General features: G+C 32.6%; 2 protein-coding genes across 10 annotated transcripts in view; one reads left to right on the top strand and one right to left on the bottom strand.

Annotated features, from left to right (window-relative positions):
* Positions 1-1,678: 1,678 nt before the first annotated feature.
* On the top strand, positions 1,679-17,869 carry LOC106053303 (uncharacterized). Of its 6 annotated transcripts, none has more exons than XM_056041571.1 (8): positions 1,679-2,122; positions 2,803-3,601; positions 3,793-3,936; positions 5,290-5,352; positions 9,135-9,224; positions 10,479-10,649; positions 10,951-11,055; positions 16,303-17,869. In XM_056041571.1, exons 2-8 carry the CDS (start codon positions 2,813-2,815, stop codon positions 16,336-16,338), a joined length of 1,398 nt encoding a protein of 465 aa, XP_055897546.1. In that variant the 5' UTR covers positions 1,679-2,122; positions 2,803-2,812; the 3' UTR covers positions 16,339-17,869. The 6 variants fall into 6 exon arrangements, with proteins under 6 accessions (XP_055897546.1, XP_055897547.1, XP_055897548.1 ...); XM_056041572.1 differs by having other exon boundaries at positions 1,680-2,122; positions 16,318-17,869; XM_013208838.2 differs by lacking the exon at positions 16,303-17,869 and adding an exon at positions 11,482-12,905 and having other exon boundaries at positions 1,685-2,122.
* The window catches only part of LOC106053302 (protein PRRC2C-like), a 34,663-nt gene continuing 31,552 nt past the window's right edge, over positions 17,470-20,580 (bottom strand). For all 4 annotated transcript variants that reach the window (XM_056041564.1, XM_056041566.1, XM_056041567.1 and 1 more), the window contains exon 40: positions 17,470-20,131. In XM_056041564.1, coding sequence (XP_055897539.1) covers positions 19,218-20,131 — 914 coding nt within the window. In that variant the 3' untranslated portion in view covers positions 17,470-19,217. The remainder of the gene's footprint in view (positions 20,132-20,580) is intronic.

Below are 20,580 nucleotides of genomic sequence, written 5' to 3'. Positions count from 1 at the left end.
AGCTTTAGCGAAGGATCTTCGCAAGAAAAAGGAAGTGACCACCTGGGTTGTGCATTTTAAATCGGCTGCTTTGGCGCTTTTTCTGGGGCAGAGGTCAGGTTGTGTTTGTGAACCGGTGTTGGGTCAAGTTTAGCTTTCCAGTATAAGATATCCTCCCCACTACATTTAAATGTGGGACGTTCTTTTATATTCTTAATGGAATATAACCTGCCATACTAGTTATTCTTTTTAAGCAGTGGTTCTCATAGTGGTCCGCACGAGCCGCCAATGATACGCCATATCATTCAGTGGGTCCGTGGACAATTATAATTGATTTAGAGCAGGGGTGGGCAAATTACGTTCCACCGAAGCGTCTTATCCAGCTAGCGGACACCTACAGAAATTAGGTGTTCCCATAGTTTATACATATACATGTCGTTATAAAAAAAATAATTATGTAAACACAAATTATTCTAATTGGTAATATGTCGAAACATCCAGTCAAAGACGCAAAGTCAGGCCAGCAGTTATTTCAATAACTGTGTTGAAAGTCTTGGGTTGCCATGGAAAAGATTGCGAATTTAACAATGATGGGGCCCTTGCTTTGACTGAGAAAAACAAAAGTGTGTTAATAAAATTAAAGAACAATAACCCAATCATAAACTCTTTACATGGAAAAGTTAACACAAAGCTTTAGTTTTCTATATGTTTAGAAGCCGATACTGTGAGGAAATGTTATTTACTGAGCTGAAAAGTAGTGTTTTGTTTTTTTATGTAAAGGTTATAGCGTTAACTAATATTATTTCTGTTTCTACCAAAACTTTCTTGCATACGCACAAGCTGAACCGAATGTATTTTCAATAGGCCCTATATTGTGTCATTTATCGACTCTATTGAGTCTTCACTTTCTATAGGTTTATCATTAGAATTTTAAATACTGTGACTCTAGGGTAGATATATTCATTCGCTTAACAGGGATTTTTTTTTTCATGGCGAAGGGGGGAATGTTCCATTTCTGTTTAAATCTATCGTTCATTAGTTCTTAAGGGTAGCCTACGATATTCACTCTTACGAAACAGGCATTTTGTAGAATTGCTCTGTTGTCACAGAGAAATAAATAAAATAATGTAGACGTTAATAATAACAATTTATAAACAGATACTTTGTGTTGATGTAAGTCAGAGGTTCTCAACCTGTGGGTCGCGACCCCCTTGGGGGTCGATTGACAATTTGCCAGGGGTCGCCTAAGACCATCGAAAATATGGATTGTTATTGTCTACTCTTCTATTTCTGTATGTGTGTAGGGGATTGTAAAAAGGGGTCGCCGAGCTTAAAAGGTTGAGGACCGCTGAGTAAGTAGACATTGAAGACTATCCTTTGATTACGTCACACCCTTTTAAATACTTTCTCACAAAAACATTCACAACAAACAATGACGCAATATAAACATATTTGCACAAAAATAAGGGGAAGTTGAGCTAAACGCTAGATCTAGGCTATTCGCAATATATGTTGTAGCTATTTCGAGTTAGATAATCCTAAAACATTCTGTAATTCTGTTTTATTAGTATTTTATTGTTATCATTGAGTAAATTGTAATTATTATATTATGTGTAGTTTTCGTAAAGTAATTGTAATTATTATATTATGTGTAGTTTTCGTAAAGTGGGGGAGGGAGTTAATAAACTGCCGTGCAACGGGCGCCAGGTATGCTCGCTACGCCTCTGATTTATTTAATCGAAGTTCACGTGCGGACATAGTCTAATAATTATCATGAACACACAGACATACAAACTCCTTCCTGACTCCTAATAGTAGGCTAATATCCATTCCATGCCATGGTATTAAAATTAAGTCTATAGATCTTCTATCCTATAATTGCCTATATCGAACATTATTGATTGAATGATAGTGATAGTGATACTGACCTCTCCAGTTATCAGGCCTAGATTTACAAAGTGAAAATGTTCTTCCAGGAAATATTAAATAATAGATCTAGAATCTATATCGTAGATCTATATCTATGTCTATATGGACTATATGCTGTGCCACTTTTGCTGTTTCAGTGTTTTGATTTTGATATGATGATGATTAGAATCCAGAACTGATTCTGATTTACAATTTAGATCTAGGCTACGTGAATGTAGGCCTATTTTGTATTTTTTTAAAAGTTCAGTTGCTAGGGCTAGATTAAATCTAGATCTACTTAGACGACTTAGTCTAGGATCAAGATCTTGACCAAACTAAACAGTCTTTTTATCTAGATCTACTCATCTAGATAGGATGATAGGTATTATATCATATTATATGTTTTTAAGATTATCATTTGTAATAGAATAATAGTAATAATATCATATCATATGCCGTAAGGCATTAGATTAATAGATATAATACTTTATCATTGTGACTGTCTTTTTTTATAAGTAACTAATGTAATCTACTTATTAGGCATAGGTTAATAAAATAGAGATCATGTCATGTATAAATTCTTACCTCAAACCTGAGTGACAGTGTTACTTCCATATTCTAGTATAATTTAAGTGTGTATTTGTTCTGTAACAGATTATATATTTAGTCAATTTAGATATTATATTATTATATAGATCCACCTTGAATGATTTATTTAAGTAAATTATCTTATGAGTGGGGGTGGGGAAGAGAAGAATTGGTTTCGTAAGCTAAGTATTATCATAAGAGAAAAAAAAAAGCTTAAAATCTTTAAGTAAAAATAATTTACAATAATTACTTTTTTTTTTTCAATTTTTTAAAAAATGTGTATCATGTCATTATTAAATTATTCTTTTTAAAACTTCATCCCAGCAGATATTCTAAAATGGACTACCTAACTCAACAACAAGAAATGGATCTTCTGAAAGAAGAATTTAGAAAATTTAAAATTGAGATGGTCACTAGAACAGAAGAACAATTTTTTCAAGTGAAAAGCCAAATTGCTATTTTGATGGATGAAATCTATCTTCAAAATAAAAATATACAAGATGTTAAAGATAGTCTCAGTAATCTCTCTAAGAATCAAAACTTTTCAGCCAATGGCAGTTCTGAAAGAAATTCATCAAACTTTGTTAACAAAAGATCTCGAGATCAACTCAAAAAAGAGAACAACCTAATTTCCTATTCAAAGAATACTAGAACAAATACTAATAACCAAAAGATTTGTGGTGAATATAATCAACATAGCATATCAGACACAAAATGCTCTACTACACAGTCGTCCAGTTTTTCAGACACTATACCAATAGATATGCCCAACCACACTGTGGTGAAATGTGTGGCTAAGCAAAGTAATGGGAAGAAACAATCTTCACATGGTAACAGCAAACAGATATCCCAGCCCAATTTTCCAACAGCCAAAATCTGCTGTTCATCTTGTCGAGTCAACGAGAAATTGATAAGACAACACGGCAAGAAAACCAACAAATCATTGAGTAAAGTTAAATGTCTCGAGAAAAAACTAAAACATTGCATCAAAAAAGGGAGTGCACTCTTTGAAAACTTTTCCCAACAACTGCTCCATGCTACAGATATAATTGATGAAAATTCTTTTGATATTGAACAATGCTGGTCAGAAACGAAAAGTTTAAGAGATAAAGACTTGTGTATTATGGTAAGTAAATTATTAGTTTAACAAATTAAGAGTTAGCATCTATGATATTCGTATGGTAGACTATTGGTCATTGCATATTGTACATTTTTTTTTTATAGTTACAATGTTTTGTTTGGTGTAATGCACAAATTGTAAGATAAATTTCCTTATGGATTATTATTATTATTATTTTGTTCATGTTTTCTTTTTAGTTAAATGGTAACCTAATAAATCTGGAAGATGAAATCAGTAAGATGAACTTTGAACTTGAAGCACTCTGGACCCAGTCTGAACAGCATAATACACTTATCGAACAGCTAAAAACAAAGCTGCGTCTTCAAATTCAGTTTAACAGGGTAGGCCAAAAAACAAATTTCTTTCTTATCTTACATAAATTCTTTTCAAGAATAATAATTTCATATATGAATAGTTTATATTAAGTCACCCTAAGTTGATGAGAAAGTTGAATAACATTCAAACATCATATTAATGTGATCAGGCTTAAAAACCAGTGCTTTTTTTTGTGACAGTACGCACCAGTACGGCATAACAGCCCCTTTTTCAATGTGGAGAAAATTATTACTTTTCTTGTATTTTAACATTCATTATTAATTTATTATATTATTAATTTGTTAAAATAGAATTTTTTAAATTTGCGTGCAATAAGAATGAAAATATAAAATGCGAAACTGCTTAATAAAGTAATAATAAAACAAATTAAGTTGTTTAACTATAAAATAATATTTTTTTAGACATTTACTATCTTTGCAGTTGTGATTAACTTGCTTCGAGGTGGGAACTGGTAGTTAAAAGTTAAGCAATCCATCACTGAGTACCGGCACCTTTTTTTTAACAAAAAAAGCACTGCTCTAGACAATGTTCTTTAAAATGGTATCACTATTTTTTGTAATAGTTTTCCGATAGCCTTTCAATGCAATGATGGAAGGTAAGCATATAGGAGGGGTCAAAGGTTGCAGTTGGTGAACACAACAGAAGTAGACAAAAGGCCTTTCCTTTGATTATTGATGTTTATCAAGGATTGGCCTCGATCATATGAGAAGCCAAGAGAAAGAAATAGGTTTTAAATCCATAAATCACTGCATATTGAAGAAAGCAAGGCATTTGGTTCATTTGTCACTCTCCTCTGGTGTGTAATTATGTGTTATAAACTACTAAGCTTTACAGTTAACCCCTTGACTGCTATCGTTTTCTCACGCGTCTATAAATGTTTTCTAAGGAGTGGAAAGCCTTTTTTTTTTCATTACCAAAAAAAAAAACACAATTGTACAATTACTACTTCATCAAATGAACCTTGAAGGACCACTTGTCTGGACATAATAGGCTACTCCATACTAGTTCCACCTTTCAGATCATGCAGTCTATAGGGAAGATGATGTTAAGGTCTTCATGTTCATTTACCTCCATTTCAATGTGAAAAAACTATTGGGGGGGGGGGGGGCTATTACGTGTTCAAACACTTAAGTTCCTTGTTAGAAGATCTCAATATAGCACCACAATAAACACGTACTGGAATGTAGTTTCCTATATATTATAGTAAAATGATATAGTTAAAAGTTAGGTTAGTAAATTTACACTTATAAATATTTTTCTACAAAATGCTCAAATCATCTTACATTTAAATGATTTACTCTTTACAAATTTAAAGTCTTCAAGACTTACTTTTGCTTTTTTAACTATCTTTGTTTCAGCCTCCTCCAGATTATATTTGGAAGCAAGAAGTTGTGGAAGCTCTTAAAAATGTTGAAAAAATGGTAATTACCTGTGTTTTAAAATATTTAAATGGCAGTTCAGTTTTTCAAAAATACTATATTCTCTAGTTGTTTTAATAGTTTGTTTTTTTAAATTGCATAATTGTGTATTCTAAGTCATTCAATTACCTCTTCAATTTAGACCATATCTTTGAATCATTTAAATTGATTTTTGTTTATATTCAGTGCTATTAGAGCATGGAATGGGTTGCCTGAGCTAGCCAGGAAAACCAGTGACTTGGCAGAATTTAAGTCATTGGTTAATATGCATGACTAAATGCATGACGCGTAGGACGTAATCATCTTCTTTTTTGAAGTAACGTCTGTATTATATAAGAATAAGAAGTAAGAATACAAACAGTTTTCAAACGCACCTCATATTTTGAGAAAGTATTTTAAAATAGATGAAATAAATAGATCTATGTTTTATGGATGCCTATTGATGACTTTCATCATTCATGTTCATCACAGTGACCTTCTCTTTTTGGCACATTGTAAGTTCCAGTTTATATTTTTTTAGCAACAAAACACAGTAACAAAGAGAAAATAATGGGATATCTTATAAATTACAGGCATTAAACCAAAAGCAAAGATAATGACATTCTATATTTATCCATGTGGAGCATAGTTAGAGCAATATTTCAAAAAAAAATGTAGAAAAACACACACACACATGAAAATCAAAACAGGAAATTTGTGAGATATTTTGAAATAAAAGTAAAGTTCCCCTTTCAGACTATGTGTTTTATAGGGCAGATGATGTTAATTCACATGTTTCTTTTGCCAATGGTTAATAAGCAGTGTGTCATGTGGCCAGCACAATGACCAACCGCCTTTAATTTTCCCAACTAAAATCAGGTACCGGTACCCATTAGAGAAAAGCCCTTAAAAATCCTGAGGTTCAAAATCCCAATCTTCAATGAAATTTTAACTCAAGACCCAGGTTTGGAAGCCAAGAGCTTAACCACTCAGCCACTGTGTCCCTCTCCCTTCCCCCTAGATAGAGATATTTTGAAATGGACAGGTTTAATAAGGACTCTAAAAGTAATGTTTTTATTGTTGTTTTCTTTCATTCACATGCTCATCCTAGAGCAATTCAAAGGAAGAAACTTTTTGTTACAGACAACTCAATGCTATTATTAAACTATAAGGTCATAAGTCTGCTTGTTTGTAGCACATTACTCATTCAAATATAAACACTTGTATGCGCTAACACACTATGCTTTCAAAAACACATTATGGGCAACGGAGGTCAGACAGAATACATACACCTGTATGCCTGTCATCAATAATTTTAAAGGCACTGACAAGAATTCTTAATTCAAAACTCTCTGTTGCCATTTTCATAGAGTACCAGTAATATTAATATTATATTCTGCTTTTACTTAAAGGTTCATGAAAACTATCACATACTTTTACAATTTCCTCCATAGCTAATTAATACTTCCTATAATTTTTACACCAGATGTACCAAAACAACTAGATATTTATGGAGAGTTTTCAATACACATAATTATTTGACAGAGCTCCATTTTATGTGAAATATAATAATTTTTTTCTGAATGGATGAGATATTATTGGTCTCAATACAGACTCTTGTTGCCATGAGATAGTCATTAAATTATATTTGTAAATAAACTATTCTTATTATCACATCCCAAGTCAAAATAATTATGCTTCTTTATATATTACAATTTAAATAAGCAACTAGGAAAATGTCTCAAGAAATGTTAGAAATTTAATATAAACTGTTACCCATCATGATAAGACATACTGATAAACAGTTCATCTAAGAAAGTTTTAACCCCCCCTCCCCCCTTTGCCTTGCAGTGCTAATACTTCAAGGGTTAATCTACAGGAAAAATTTGGAGTGTGGTCTTATAGGTGTTAGGACTATCTGCTATAGTTAAGCATTTAAGTTGATTTAAACATTTAAAAAAAACACAACTTTTTTACAAAGCTTATATCAGTTCACTCTCTGTCTGGTAAAAAGTGTGTACACGTTATTTCTCACTCACCCATCTTCGGATCAAGCTGAAACTTCGCACAATTATTCATTGGCACAGACAATTAAGAAATGATTCAATAAAAAAGTTTCCAATTATACAATTAATTACTGGTAATTAATTATTTTGTTTGATACAAACAAGGAAAACTAATTCTTCAGTATTCACAGATATGGCTGATTTTGTTGGGTAAAGTTGCCTATCCTTAAACAATTAACGCTATTTTCTCTCTCACTATTCTCCGATCTAGTTGATGCATTAAACTATTATTTATTGTACTAAACATGAATCCATAAACAAAATTAGTCAATTAATTATTTTTTTATTTTGTTTGATATCAAATAAGGGAAATAACTTTTTCATTATTGATGTAGTTTTATGGGCAGAGTTCTTCCCCTTTAGATAAGCCTTTTTCTAAAAAAAAAAAAAGGATTTTTTATATTTTGCTTGTTTAGCTTTTAGCCACAGAGAATTACAAGTCATTACAAAAACAAACTCTAATGCAAGACTATTTCTTTCCAGAGCTAATTATAAAGACAAAATCTTAGCCCTCCATACCAAAATCAGATTGATGCACTCCCTGGTCATGGTCACATTCTTATATGCTTACCAGTCTTGGATGCCGACTGCAGAGCTAGAGAGGAGGATTCAACCAATGGAATTGAGATGCTACAGATGGATCCTAGGTATCACATCTAAAAACTGCATCACAAACGAAGAGATTAGAGACAGGGTTACAACAGCTATTAGACCTCACGATGACCTGCTAAATATTTTTTTAAAAAGGCAAACTAAAACTCTATAGCCATATTACAAGGTCTTTTGGGGCTTGCAAAGACCTTCCTTCAGGGAACAGTACTAGGAAAAGAAGAAGTAGACAGAGAAAGCGATGGGAAGACAACATAAAAAAATGGATAGGCCTGCCATTGAAAGGGTTTCTATCCAAGGCAAATTACAGAGAGGAATGGAGAAAGATGGTTGACAAATCTTGTGTGGTGCCTCAACAGTCCAACATACTGAGTGATAGGTGAAGGTGAATTTATATGATCAGACACAAGAACTCCTTTTCTCCCTTGGCAATTAAATTATTGATTATTAGCCACTTCACATGTGATGTCTGAGTGAAGCTGTTGAATGTTTATTTCTTTTGCATCATTGCAATATTTTATGTGTAATACACTGTTGTCAAACAAATCTAATACTGCCGCAGAATGATATTGTGACTAAAACTGCATATCCATTTATTTGCATCCTCCGTTTGGGACCCTTCAACTCAAGAAAACATTAAGAAACTGGAACAGACACAAAATAGAGCAAACATTCACATTTGACTAGAATAACACCTTTGGTAAAATCACTAAATTTAGAAAGCCTTCAGGACAGAAGACTTAAAAGTAAAGTAGCAATTATACATAAAACACTGAACCAAAACTTCAAATACAAAAACAAAATTTAATAACATACTCAGAAAGACACAAAGTTAAAGGCACATTCCTCTTTCCATATGCTAGGACAAATTTGTACAAATGCTCCTTCTTCCCTAGCACTATTAGAGCATGGAATGGGTTGCCTGAGCTATAGCTAGGAAAACCAGTGACTTGGCAGAATTTAAGTCATTGGTTAATATACATGACACGTAGGACGTAATCATCTTCTTTTTTGAAGTAATGTCTGTATCATATAAGATAAGAAGATAAGATATAAATTTGTGTCTTGATATTAGGCCTTAATGTATTTTACTGTTTCTATGAGTATTTTTGTATCTCTTATCTGTTTCAGTATGACACAATGCAAATGTTATTCATAGAACGTATGCAGAAGCTAGAAAAAGTTATAGAGCATGATATAATATCTAGAAGGAAATTAAAGGTACCAGTGCTATATAACTTCATGTAATTATATCGTATATCTCTTAAGTAAAGCTTACAAAATATTCACATCTTTTTTTTCTAGCAATGACTTTAACTAAAGCAAATTCTCTTTGTGGCATAATAATTTTGAAAAATATTTTTTTTTTATTCATTGTTGTTTGCATTTAAAAAAATCTTTTTCTACAACATAATAAATATTATTTTGTAGAAAAAGATATATATATATATATATACCGGTGTATATATATATATATATATATACTAGTCGACCGGCGGTGTAGCATACGCCGCTATATTGTAGGGCCGGCCTTAGGCCACTGCAACCAATGGGACCGCAGTGGGCCCCGCACTTTCTTAGGTCCCGCGCTAATTCTAGGTGTCTAAATTATTAAATTAAACTATTTTATGATTTAAAACAGATTTCCCGCTGCCTCCTGTCGATTAACCAGGAGCTCCTGGAAATCTCGAAATTGCAATATATACGAAAAAGTCCTGGAGATATCTGGTAATTATTGAAATCTTTTGAAAACTCATACAAATCTCCTGAAATATATAGACAAAAATTGTCATTTTGGGGTGTCATTCAATATGGAAAACGCCAATCCTACGCGCAATTAATAAAAAACTGCATTATGCAATACCAGTAATTGTGGAATCTAGTGAAAGAAAAAGCTTCTCACACCTCAAACTAATGAATAATTACTTGAGGTCAACAATTCTTTTAGATATATTGAAACATTTGGTAATTCTTGCTATTGAGCATGATCTATGTAGGAAAAAGAATTTTTATGATATACTGTATCACTTTGCTACACCCAATGCTCGTAAAGTAGTTCTCTACATAGTAAAGAATGAATAAAATGCATAGATGAATTTATTTTCTAAAAAAGATTCTAAATTTTCACTTATTATCCTTATCCCTACCCAAACTTCACCCCGCGAAATCTGTTTCACATAGGGCTCTACAATGGTTAAGTCCGACCCTGCTATTTAGTGACGGGTGAATACTACCTTGTTCCCCTCCCCCCTCTTTTTTTTTCGCCTCTGAAATTACGTAGTGTAACTCTACTCCGTCCGGCTTGCAAAAATAAAAGAGTGATCTTTCCATTACAAGTGTACAAACTCTTGAACCATGAAGAGAATGGTATATATATATATATATATATATATATATATATATATATATATATATATATATATATATGAAGTTCCTTCTCATTTCAGTATAATACATTTTTCACAACATTTTAAGGTTCATATGCTAAGAAAATTTCCAATTGAAAATGCAAAAGGAACCATTTGGAAATTTCAAGCACCTACAGGAGAAGATACAATGCAAAGAGGTAGCCAACCCCTTGTTATCTATCAAACAAAATATCAATGTATTACAGCTATGAAAGAATATGAAGATCAATCTCTAGAGGTAAATGTTATTTTTAGAAAATTGTAATCTATAATGCAATGGAATAAAATTTTAACAAATACTAAATTCTGTGTTGAAAAATTGTAAACATATTTTGATGAATACAATTACTTCTATTGTGATAGAATGCAGAGTTTATAGTAGGCCTATAGACTTTTATTGCCGACACATTTAAGACCCAAAAATAAGACACTTGAAGAAAACAGACACAGCAGACATAAAAAAGAGACCACTGGTAAATAACAAAATATTCCCCCTCCTGGTATACTTTTAATATACAGGTATTGATCTATTTTCCTAGTATTCCCTAGATACAATGCAAAGAGGTAGCCAACCCCTTGTTATCTATCAATCAAAATATCAATGTATTACAGCTATGAAAGAATATGAAGATCAATCTCTAGAGGTAAATGTTATTTTTAGAAAATTGTAATCTATCTTGCAATGGAATAAAATGTTAACAAATACTAAATTCTGTGTTAAAAAATTGTAACATATTTTGATGAATACAATTACTACTATTGTGATAGAATGCAGAGTTTATAGTAGGCCTATAGACTTTTATAGCCGAGATACACATTGAAGACCCAAAAATAAGACACTTGAAGAAAACAGACACAGCAGACATCAAAAAGAGAACTTTAATAGACCTATAGGCACTGTCATAACTGGGGGAGGGAGGGGGGGAGAATTTTTAAAATTTATTTTGTTTTATCCTAGAGTTGTCTACAAAACTATCGAGTTAGTTATAGATATAAGAATAGGTTAGGTTTTAAAGCAACAACAAAACTATTGAATTAATTAAATATGTCTATAACATTTTCTTATTCAGGAACTTTGTCATTTGGACTATAAGAAAATGGATAAACAAGCTTATAAAATAATGTCACTTGTAAACTTGTCTTGTTTGAACAATAATACTGCCACTTGGAACATCATCGAGAACTCTACAGACTGCAATTTTCTCACCACTAATACCGGTATATTAGGTTTATACAGGGTACCTTTTTCATGCAGTTTTGATACTAATCACACACATTTGACATCTCAAGCAATATCGAGGCCAAAAAAATGTAGAAAATCAATTCAAAGAAGGAAAAAACGTTATAAAAAAGTACCTGGTGACCTAGACCTACTTGGTTAAATGCATTGTTTGGGAAAGATGATGGGTGGTAATATGCAAATTATCAAATGATTAGATTCAGAGGTTGAACACTGTTTCAGTAAAACTGTGGTATGAACATATATTTTGTTTGCTATTATTGAAATGTTTTTTGTATGTGTAATGCACAATTGTAAGACTGATTTCCTCAAGGATAATAAAGTTATTATTATTATTGAAAAATAAAATATATTTTTAATGGTTGGGTTTCTATTGTATTTATGGACAGATTTAATATTACACTTCATAAAAAGACCAAGCTTATTAATCTATTTAAAATCCTTTTACTAGTTGGTAGCTGAGAATTAAATACTTTACCAAGTGATTTATAATTAATATCATATCAATTCATCTACAAATCAAATAACAAGGTCAAAAACTAAAACATGTCTATTCCGTTAGGAGGTTTGTAATGAAGGTGTGTTTGTGGGGGGCATCACATTTGTGATTTTTTTTAAACAATTCAATCAAAAATTGTAATTTTTATTTCTACTATTTACTATTTTCTATATTATTTGAAAAAAGTTGCATATACTGTACTGGTGTTTAACATACTTAAAGAATATATGATTAGTAAAGTTTATGTTTGATTTAGTTATTGTGCTGTAAATACCATGTTGGTCACCAGAAATCTCATATTGCTATAGGCTGAGTGTGCTTGCTTCTATATTTCTTCTTCATAGATATATAGTTGTGTAGCATCATCATTTCAAAATGTTCTTCTGGCCCTCTCTTCAAACAGCCACTTCAAGACAAAATCACATCACTACGCAAACCCAATTGTGGCATATATATTTTGCCCTTGTCTGCCATTTGTCATCTTTTCAGTTTAAAGACAGGGACCAAAAGGAAAGCTACATAGTTCTCCAACTGTATCTGTCAGAAATGCTTATTAATAAGTTTTTATAGCTTTTTCTACGCCCATTTTATTTTTGTCAGTAGCAGTTAAAATCTTAACATTAAGTAATACAAAGGACCATGTTTTACTTATTGTCCTAAATGAAAAAAAAAATGTTACATTGCTCTATCTTCATTATCTTGTTCTACAATGATTGCAGTGTCTGGTAAAGCTTCCAAACAGGTGATTCTTGAATAATAGTTGGACACCTGTACAAACAGTTAAACCATTTCTCCTTCCAGTCAGGTGGAAAGCAACTTGATGTCACCAGTCTGAAAGATAACTTTATAACACATTCATTCTATGTCAACCTCCAAACACTTCCCTCCATGAAGAGCCAAAGTCAATTTATCTAAACAAATACCTGCGATTCTGATAAAATAAGATTATGTTGTGTTCCTGAAGATATTAGGTACCTTGAAAGCACACCTAGATGAAGAGATTACAAGAAATGTTTCACAGATCTAATAAGAATTCTTAGCTCTTCCAATAGAATTAAGATAATTATTTACATCACCAGTATGACTACTGAGGCGAAATGTGAGAAAAAAAATGGGTCCATGATAGGTAAGCTGATAGGCCATATCATTTATTGAGACTGCAAATATCTTATACAGATGTTATGGTACTTAAAAAAAAATGAATATGTCCTAAGCGTGTCCCTAGGTCAATCTAGTCATGCATGTTAGCCTAGTCAATGACTTATAACTGCCAAAACATTGGTTTTTCTAGCTGACTCATGCTATTAGAGCATGGAATGGGTTGCCTAATTAGCCCTAATACACCCAATACACATAGCCCCCCCCCCCCCTTTTATCCTTGATTATTTCTTGTCGGGGTTCAAGATTATCATTTAATTACCATCGGGGCCTGAGGTGTTAAAAGTTTGGAGGTCTGAAATTTATTTTTAGCCTCTGCTTTCAACCAGTGATGGCTACAATTTTATATTTGATAGAGAGATATTGCCATTTGGAAGAATAATGCAGTCAAATAAATATGACCCCATGTCAGACATGCCTACCCCCAAGACCCAGAATGTGGAACACTCAGGTTGAAAATGTGGAATTTTGGGCCCCAATGTGGAACATAAACGCTTTTATGTTAGTCAGCCATACTGTACGCAATATAAATAAAACTTCAATTATAATTACTTTAATAACAATACTAGTTTGCTTCTTATAAATTAGATGTTTATATTATAATTAAAAGTAAGAAAACCTTTAATTCATAATTATGTCCTTTGTTTGAAATCAATAGTTCTAACTCCTAAATGATGAATTCTAACTAAAATGTATTCTAATGACCTAGACTCAAATGTTACTATTTTTATTTGTTACTACTAGATCTAAATCTACTGACTAGATCTAGATTATTCTAGATCTACTTGATTATCTATCCTTTTCTATGGCTCTACTCTAATCACTCTAGATGTTGTCTCTAGTTCTAGATCTACTAGTGACTTACTAGTCTAGACTTACATTTAATATAAGTCCTCTAAGTCTAAGAACACAGATTATAATAATAATATTATAGATCTAAATATTAATGTCTATAGTCTAGATCTATAGTATAGACTTATTGAGAACTAAATTTATTACATAATAATGATACATAGAAATCTAGAATCTAATCTATCATCTTCTAAGTCTATTTCAATATACTTATATAGATCTAGATTTAGTATCATCTAGTGCTAGTCCTACTTTTAGATCTAGAAACTAATAATTAATTTAGACTATGTAATAATACTAATAAGTAGATCTATACTAGTACTATACTTTACTATAGTATAGGCAGTATAGCCTTATTTAGGCCTTAGCCTTACTGACACTGTCACTCACTGTAGTGTGTCTAAGTTAATTAATTACATTTAGGTCTAGATCTAGGTCTTTAATAACGTATTTTTAAAAAATCCTTTTCTTGGATTACTTAGAATTAGAAACCTAAGCCTAAGAAACCAGTTGAGTTAGTGTTAGAATAGTGACAATACTATACTAGATCTAGAATCTAGTGACAATACCGTAACCATAGACATAGTGTCACATAGATTGCCATAGATAGTAGACCATACATACGTCGAGACAATGATTTGAATGATGAATGAATAGTTGAATAATGAATTATTGAATAGTCTAGAATCTAGATCTAGTCTAGACTAGTAGAGCCATTGTCACTTGTGAGAAAAGAAAGGGATTTGAATGGAAAATTTGGCTTATTAGAGTACTAGATCTAGATCTATGTCTAGATCTAGCTCAACCGTATCTTCATAAATTTAGGACACACCGGGTCCGGGAGGAGATGAAATGTAAACAATAAACACAGACCTAGATATTTTATTTTGCATTCAGTATTTTCATTTCGCATTATTAATAAATAATGAAAAATCGGCGATTTTTTTTTTGTGTGTGTCGGAATTCAGACTTGGCAGAACAAAAAATCGTGAATGCGGAACGGCGGAACATGTGAACTTTTTTTTATGCTTTTGCGGGACGGTTCCGCATAATGCGGGACTGTAGGCATGTCTGCCGTGTTATACTTTGACATAACCAGAACAACACTAGTCCAAAGAAAATATTGATAAGAATTTGGTGTAGATAAATTCACATATAAATTCACATACCCTATGACAAACTTTAGATCTATGTAAATTTGCTCAAAGTCATAATGTAGAAATTGCGTAACAGTATGTTCATAGAATGTACAAACAGTTGGATGCTGGAAGAAAAGGTTAAGGAGCCATGTTTTGGCCTACATTAGGATTTTTGGGGTCAAATTTAAAGAAATATGCATAAGTGATATTGTGACTAAAAAAAACACATTGACATTTTAAGAATCCTGTACGAAATTCCTCAACTGTGTATCCTAAGTTCCTATCGAAAGAATCAGAAGTATTTAAAGCAACTTTAGAAGGAATAAAAAATGTCAAGGCTTTAATTCAGGTCCTTGAAGGGAAGCCTTGTGTTTGGTCTTTAGTCTAGACTATTAGAATGTTCACATACAGGAACCCTACACTACAAATAAGTTTTCAATTAAAGATGAATTCTTAGTTATCAGACTTATAGCAATATCATATCCCAAAAGAATAACAATAATTGAAATATATTTGGAAGATATTTTGGAACATCTGCACCGCGTGCCCATAATCCTTCAATGGTTACTTCCCCTTAATAGACAAGTGCTAAGTTATTAAAAATAAGGTCCATTCACAGCTCAAATAGCAAAAATGTATATAATTTAATAACAATCTGTATTATTAACTAACACTTTGCCCGATCTCAACTCAATTAGCAGTCAACCCCACCTACGGGATAAAGCCCATTATTTTCCCAAGGTCAACATAATCAGTGTTATTTTTGGAAGGCAATTATTCATTGCCCCTACGAAAAACAATCAATCGAAAAATTAACCTATAATGTTATTTTATCAATCGTCATAATTTGATTTTATACGTAACTGTAATTATAGTTGTTTATAGTTTTGTCTTTTACAGAACATACCACACGCGACCTGAAGGACTTAGTTTGGAACCAATGATATTTTATCAATCGTCATAATTTGATTTTATACGTAACTATAATTATATTTCTTTATAGTTTTGTCTATTGCAGACCATACTACACAAGGCCTGAGGGACTTACTTTGGATATTACTGATCTACTGGCCTGAATTTGCATTTTTCAGACATGGAGAATGTTCCTTACACATTTTATTGTACCAGGAAAATGTGAACATGGGTTTACACGTTCAGACATTTTCCTATCAAATATTAAATACTGTGAAAACAGGTTTATCCGATTTTTTAAAGTTTTGTTCTATAATTGGTAGTTACTTACGGTCTGTCTATTTTTAGGGCCCTCCGGTTGCGGGAGGGACATTCAAAGTACCCTACTTCGACATGATCTAACTAAGGAATATTTATGCTATAGTTTTATCAAGATAATGGTTTTGATTTTCATCCAGGATATACATTCTCCTTAAATTTTGCTTGACATGATAGAATACATAAAATTAAAAAAGCTGGAACTAAGCCTCATGTAGAGAATTATACTAAGAATTGCATGATAGCAGGAGTATTTTTTTTTATTAGTCACCGCACTCAGTTACTTGTATCACAAAGGAGGCATGGGCATGGGAACGATAGCGTCCACATACTTCTTCCCTTCCATGCATGTGCACATACCAGTAACCAAAACCTGATGTAGAATTGTGTCTGCATTGAATTTAAATAGGTTACTCTCTAATTTTAGACACATATCTTGAACCCATTTTAAATGCTTCAATTTTTGTTGTGTTTAATGGAATTTTAGTTGGGAAAAAAAATTGTTTAAAAACTATTTAAATGTGACAGGATTAATTCGATTTTTTAGATGAAGTAATATTAACTTTCTATATAAAAAAAAAATCAAACATGTCAAATAACTGTTGTAACCCATACAATTGATGCTTTCAAACGTGTTTATTGATGTTTCAGAAGATGACTTAAATTAAGGGGTTTTTTTTTGTTGTTTATTTGACTAGTACTAAACATGGGACAGCACTAGACAGTTTGGAAGTAGGAAATAAAACGGTACGATGTGTTAACTGTTGAATAATATGTATTTAATGCATGGCTGCAGGGGATGAGAGTAGCAGCAATAAACAATACACAAAGAAAAGACAATGTACATTATGTAGATTTACCTGTTTCAGTAATAAAAACAAAACATAATGGTGCTGTACTGCTATCTAACAACAAGAAATTATGGAACAAAGGCACAAGGGATGAGAGAAAAGTGTTTTCACTAAGTTTTATTGTAGAGAGTAAAAAAAAATTGCTTCACACACATCAGAATGTGAAAGTACATGGCATAAAATAATCCTACAGACAGCACTGTGTATCAACACAGAACAGACTTGAGTAACTCAACAGTTTTTGGTTTGAGAAACCCCAATTATAAAAAGTAAGTAAAATATCACTGGAAAAAAAAGTGGAAGAAAAAAAATGTTTTCTCTCAACCCCAGACCTTCGTCTTAAACAAACATCTGACTGTTGTTATTACTACAGACTGTTCTCAATTGATAGAGCATCAAGTACAGCAGGCTGTAATCTACACACACACTTACCCACAAACATACACAAGTACAAAAAAGTAAATAAATAAGTAAAAAAAAAAAAAAAAACTAGGAAGGCAAAGAGGAGTGTGGCAATGGTATGTGGGGGGGACACAGGGACCAATGCCACACTTTCTCTACAGGCCTTACAGCCACCACACTTAATGGGGGAATCAAGGGTGGGCTTCAAGCTTGATCAACTGGTAGCAAGATATGGGGGAATATCTTGACCAGAATAAATCAGCGAGTCAACATTGCTCGCAAAATTGCAAGAGGAATTTCTGTTGAAATGTGTTATGTTTATCAATTGGCACAAGATTTGCCACAACATTGGTGAGGTTTGTCTCAAATATAAATGGTAAATTGAGTCACTTGGTGGACAGAAAATTTGAACTGTTCACACCATTTTAAGTCTATTATATTTGTCTTTTATGATTGAACGCTTGGTCTATTGCCAATACACTTGCTACATTCTTACATAGTCTTTACATTCAAACTCAGTTCAGCAGCTAACATTTCAATACATACAAAGCACAATGATGCTTGTAATAGTTGCCCATTAGAAACTAGAAAATTGCTAAAATTATTTTTTTAAAATTAACAACAAGATACCCAATCTATCAAAGTAGACATATGTGTATATATCCATATATATTTAAAATAAATGTATAAGATATATTTCTATTTTTAAAAAAACTTCATCTTTAGCAATAAGCAGTTAATTTATTTGAAGTAGTTTAAGTCTCACAATATACATTTAGAAGTCTCAGAAAATAAGACAAAATATGCTATTTTATAACATAACTTAGGCCCAAATTTCAAAGAAAGCAAGTTTGTTACCAGGTCAAAACTAATTAAATCATAAATGAGATGACTTAAATGATAACACTGGCCCAAAACTAATATATTGCTTCACAGGTTAATTTCTAATCCAAGCAATGCAGCCTGTACTTGTTCAATACAGTGAAATCACAGACTATGCTGAACAAAATCACAGACTATGCCGAACTGAGTTCACTTTTCTCAAGGCCCAATCTTCATGGAGTTACACTATCTCCATCAATGTGTGAGAATGTTTAGTTCACCTTGTATTAGCAGATCATAGTCCAGTTCTCTTTAGAAACTAAAGCAGACCACTTTGCATGTTTATAATCTAGGACTAATAAATTGTCTAGTTCAACTTTTCAAAGTATATTGCCCATGTAAATTAAGCCAGAATATCTAGTTCCACTTTATGTTGCACATCAATAGCTTAAATTGTTTTTTTTGAGTCTACATTTTCTATTTGAAAAATTTCATCTTTTATGTGATATGTAAAAACTTTGATTCTTTTTTTTGTGTGTGCGTGAAAAATGATTTTCAAAATGTCAACCCTTATAATACTTCTGCTTTTCTGTTGAATCCAAACAGTTGTATTTTAGTTGGATGACTTAGCATCACCTGTGGAGTTGTTGGAAACAGCAGATGCTGTGTTTTTTGCATTACTGCTGGAAGAAACGGTAGTTGTAACTGTTTGAGTAGATTCCGTGCTGGTAGTAGTCGATGACAAAGCTGGAGCCCTTGTATTGCTGCTTGCAGGTAAATTGATTTTCACACTTGTTCCTACAAGACTAGGGTTTGACACCATGGCAAGAGCTGGTTTTTTATCTTCACTTTTACTTGTAGTGGGAGGTGTACTGGTAGTACTGGTGACAGCTTTACTAGATTCTTTATTTGTAGCAGCTTTACTGTTGAGGAAATTGGCAGCATGGTTAAGAACTTCTTGCCGCTGTTTTGCCTGTTGTGCCTTAAGGCTATCAGGGTAAGAACCAGGGGCTTTGGTAGACACTGAAGAAGAATTAGAGTTAGGTGGTTTCTGATTCATTCCTTGAGGGCCTTGAGCCTTTCCAGTATTGGCATGGTTTCTAGCTGATGCATCTCTATTTGATCCTCCCATGTAAGAGGAGCCTGGCACACTAGTAGGACCTTTCATAGCAAAAGGGTTAGGAGCACCAGCGTTAGATGCAGCTTGCATATTTATTTGTTGATTAATCACAGACTTTGCAACACTGATAATGCTGCTTAACAAAGCATTGTTTCCCAAATTCATAGCATTTAGGTTTAGAGGATTAGGACCTCCTGCATTGTTAACTTGATTACTATTTCCACTTTTAGATGGTCCACTATTGTTAGCATTGGCAGGGGGGAATTGTTGTATTCCTTGAGGCATTCCTGGTCCTCCAGGTCTTTGTATAGGATTAGGAAAGAAAGCTCTAGTATTTCCAGGGACTTGAGGAGCATTAGAACGAATTGGGTTTCCCATAATCATTTGAGGTCTTACTTGGTTATTGCCTGAAATTAAAGATTCAATTAGTAATAAGATGTTTTACACAATTTTTTTTAAAATTCATACTACTTGTATTGTATAACTAAAATGGAAAGCCATGTCACCTCATAAATCAAGCTAATATGTGTTTTTGCCATTATTATTCATCATTTACATGAAGATGCCTTTCAAAATGCTGGGGACTTATGAGGAGGGTAGGAATTTAATGACTGATTTTTGCTCTGATTCTGTTTATTTTAGTTGAGATTTTAACACTAAACCATCACTTGCCACAGCGCAGCCAAGGGGGTTTTGAGTTTAAAACCCACTACCAGGGAATTTAGCAGTCAAATCCACCTCTTCTTTAAAACAAAACAAAACAAAAAACAAAAAAAAAAAAAGAAATTCAAACGACAATTCCCAAATTCCAAGAGCATAGCTAAGGAAGATTTTGATATACCCCCCCCCCCCCGAA

The sequence above is a fragment of the Biomphalaria glabrata genome, chromosome 9 (assembly GCF_947242115.1).
Source record: "Biomphalaria glabrata chromosome 9, xgBioGlab47.1, whole genome shotgun sequence".
NCBI classification, from domain to species: Eukaryota; Metazoa; Mollusca; class Gastropoda; family Planorbidae; genus Biomphalaria; species Biomphalaria glabrata.
The sequence above is the reverse complement of the archived record's forward strand: the minus strand, read 5'-3'. Positions and strand labels throughout refer to the sequence as shown.

Coding starts and splice junctions, on each gene's coding strand:
- LOC106053303 (XM_013208838.2), top strand. CDS start 2,813: ATGGACTACCTAACTCAACAACAAGAAATGGATCTTCTGAAAGAAGAA. Junction 10,650..10,950: donor ATGAAGATCAATCTCTAGAG/GTAAATGTTATT, acceptor CTATTTTCCTAG/TATTCCCTAGATACAATGCA. Junction 11,056..11,481: donor ATGAAGATCAATCTCTAGAG/GTAAATGTTATT, acceptor TTTCTTATTCAG/GAACTTTGTCATTTGGACTA.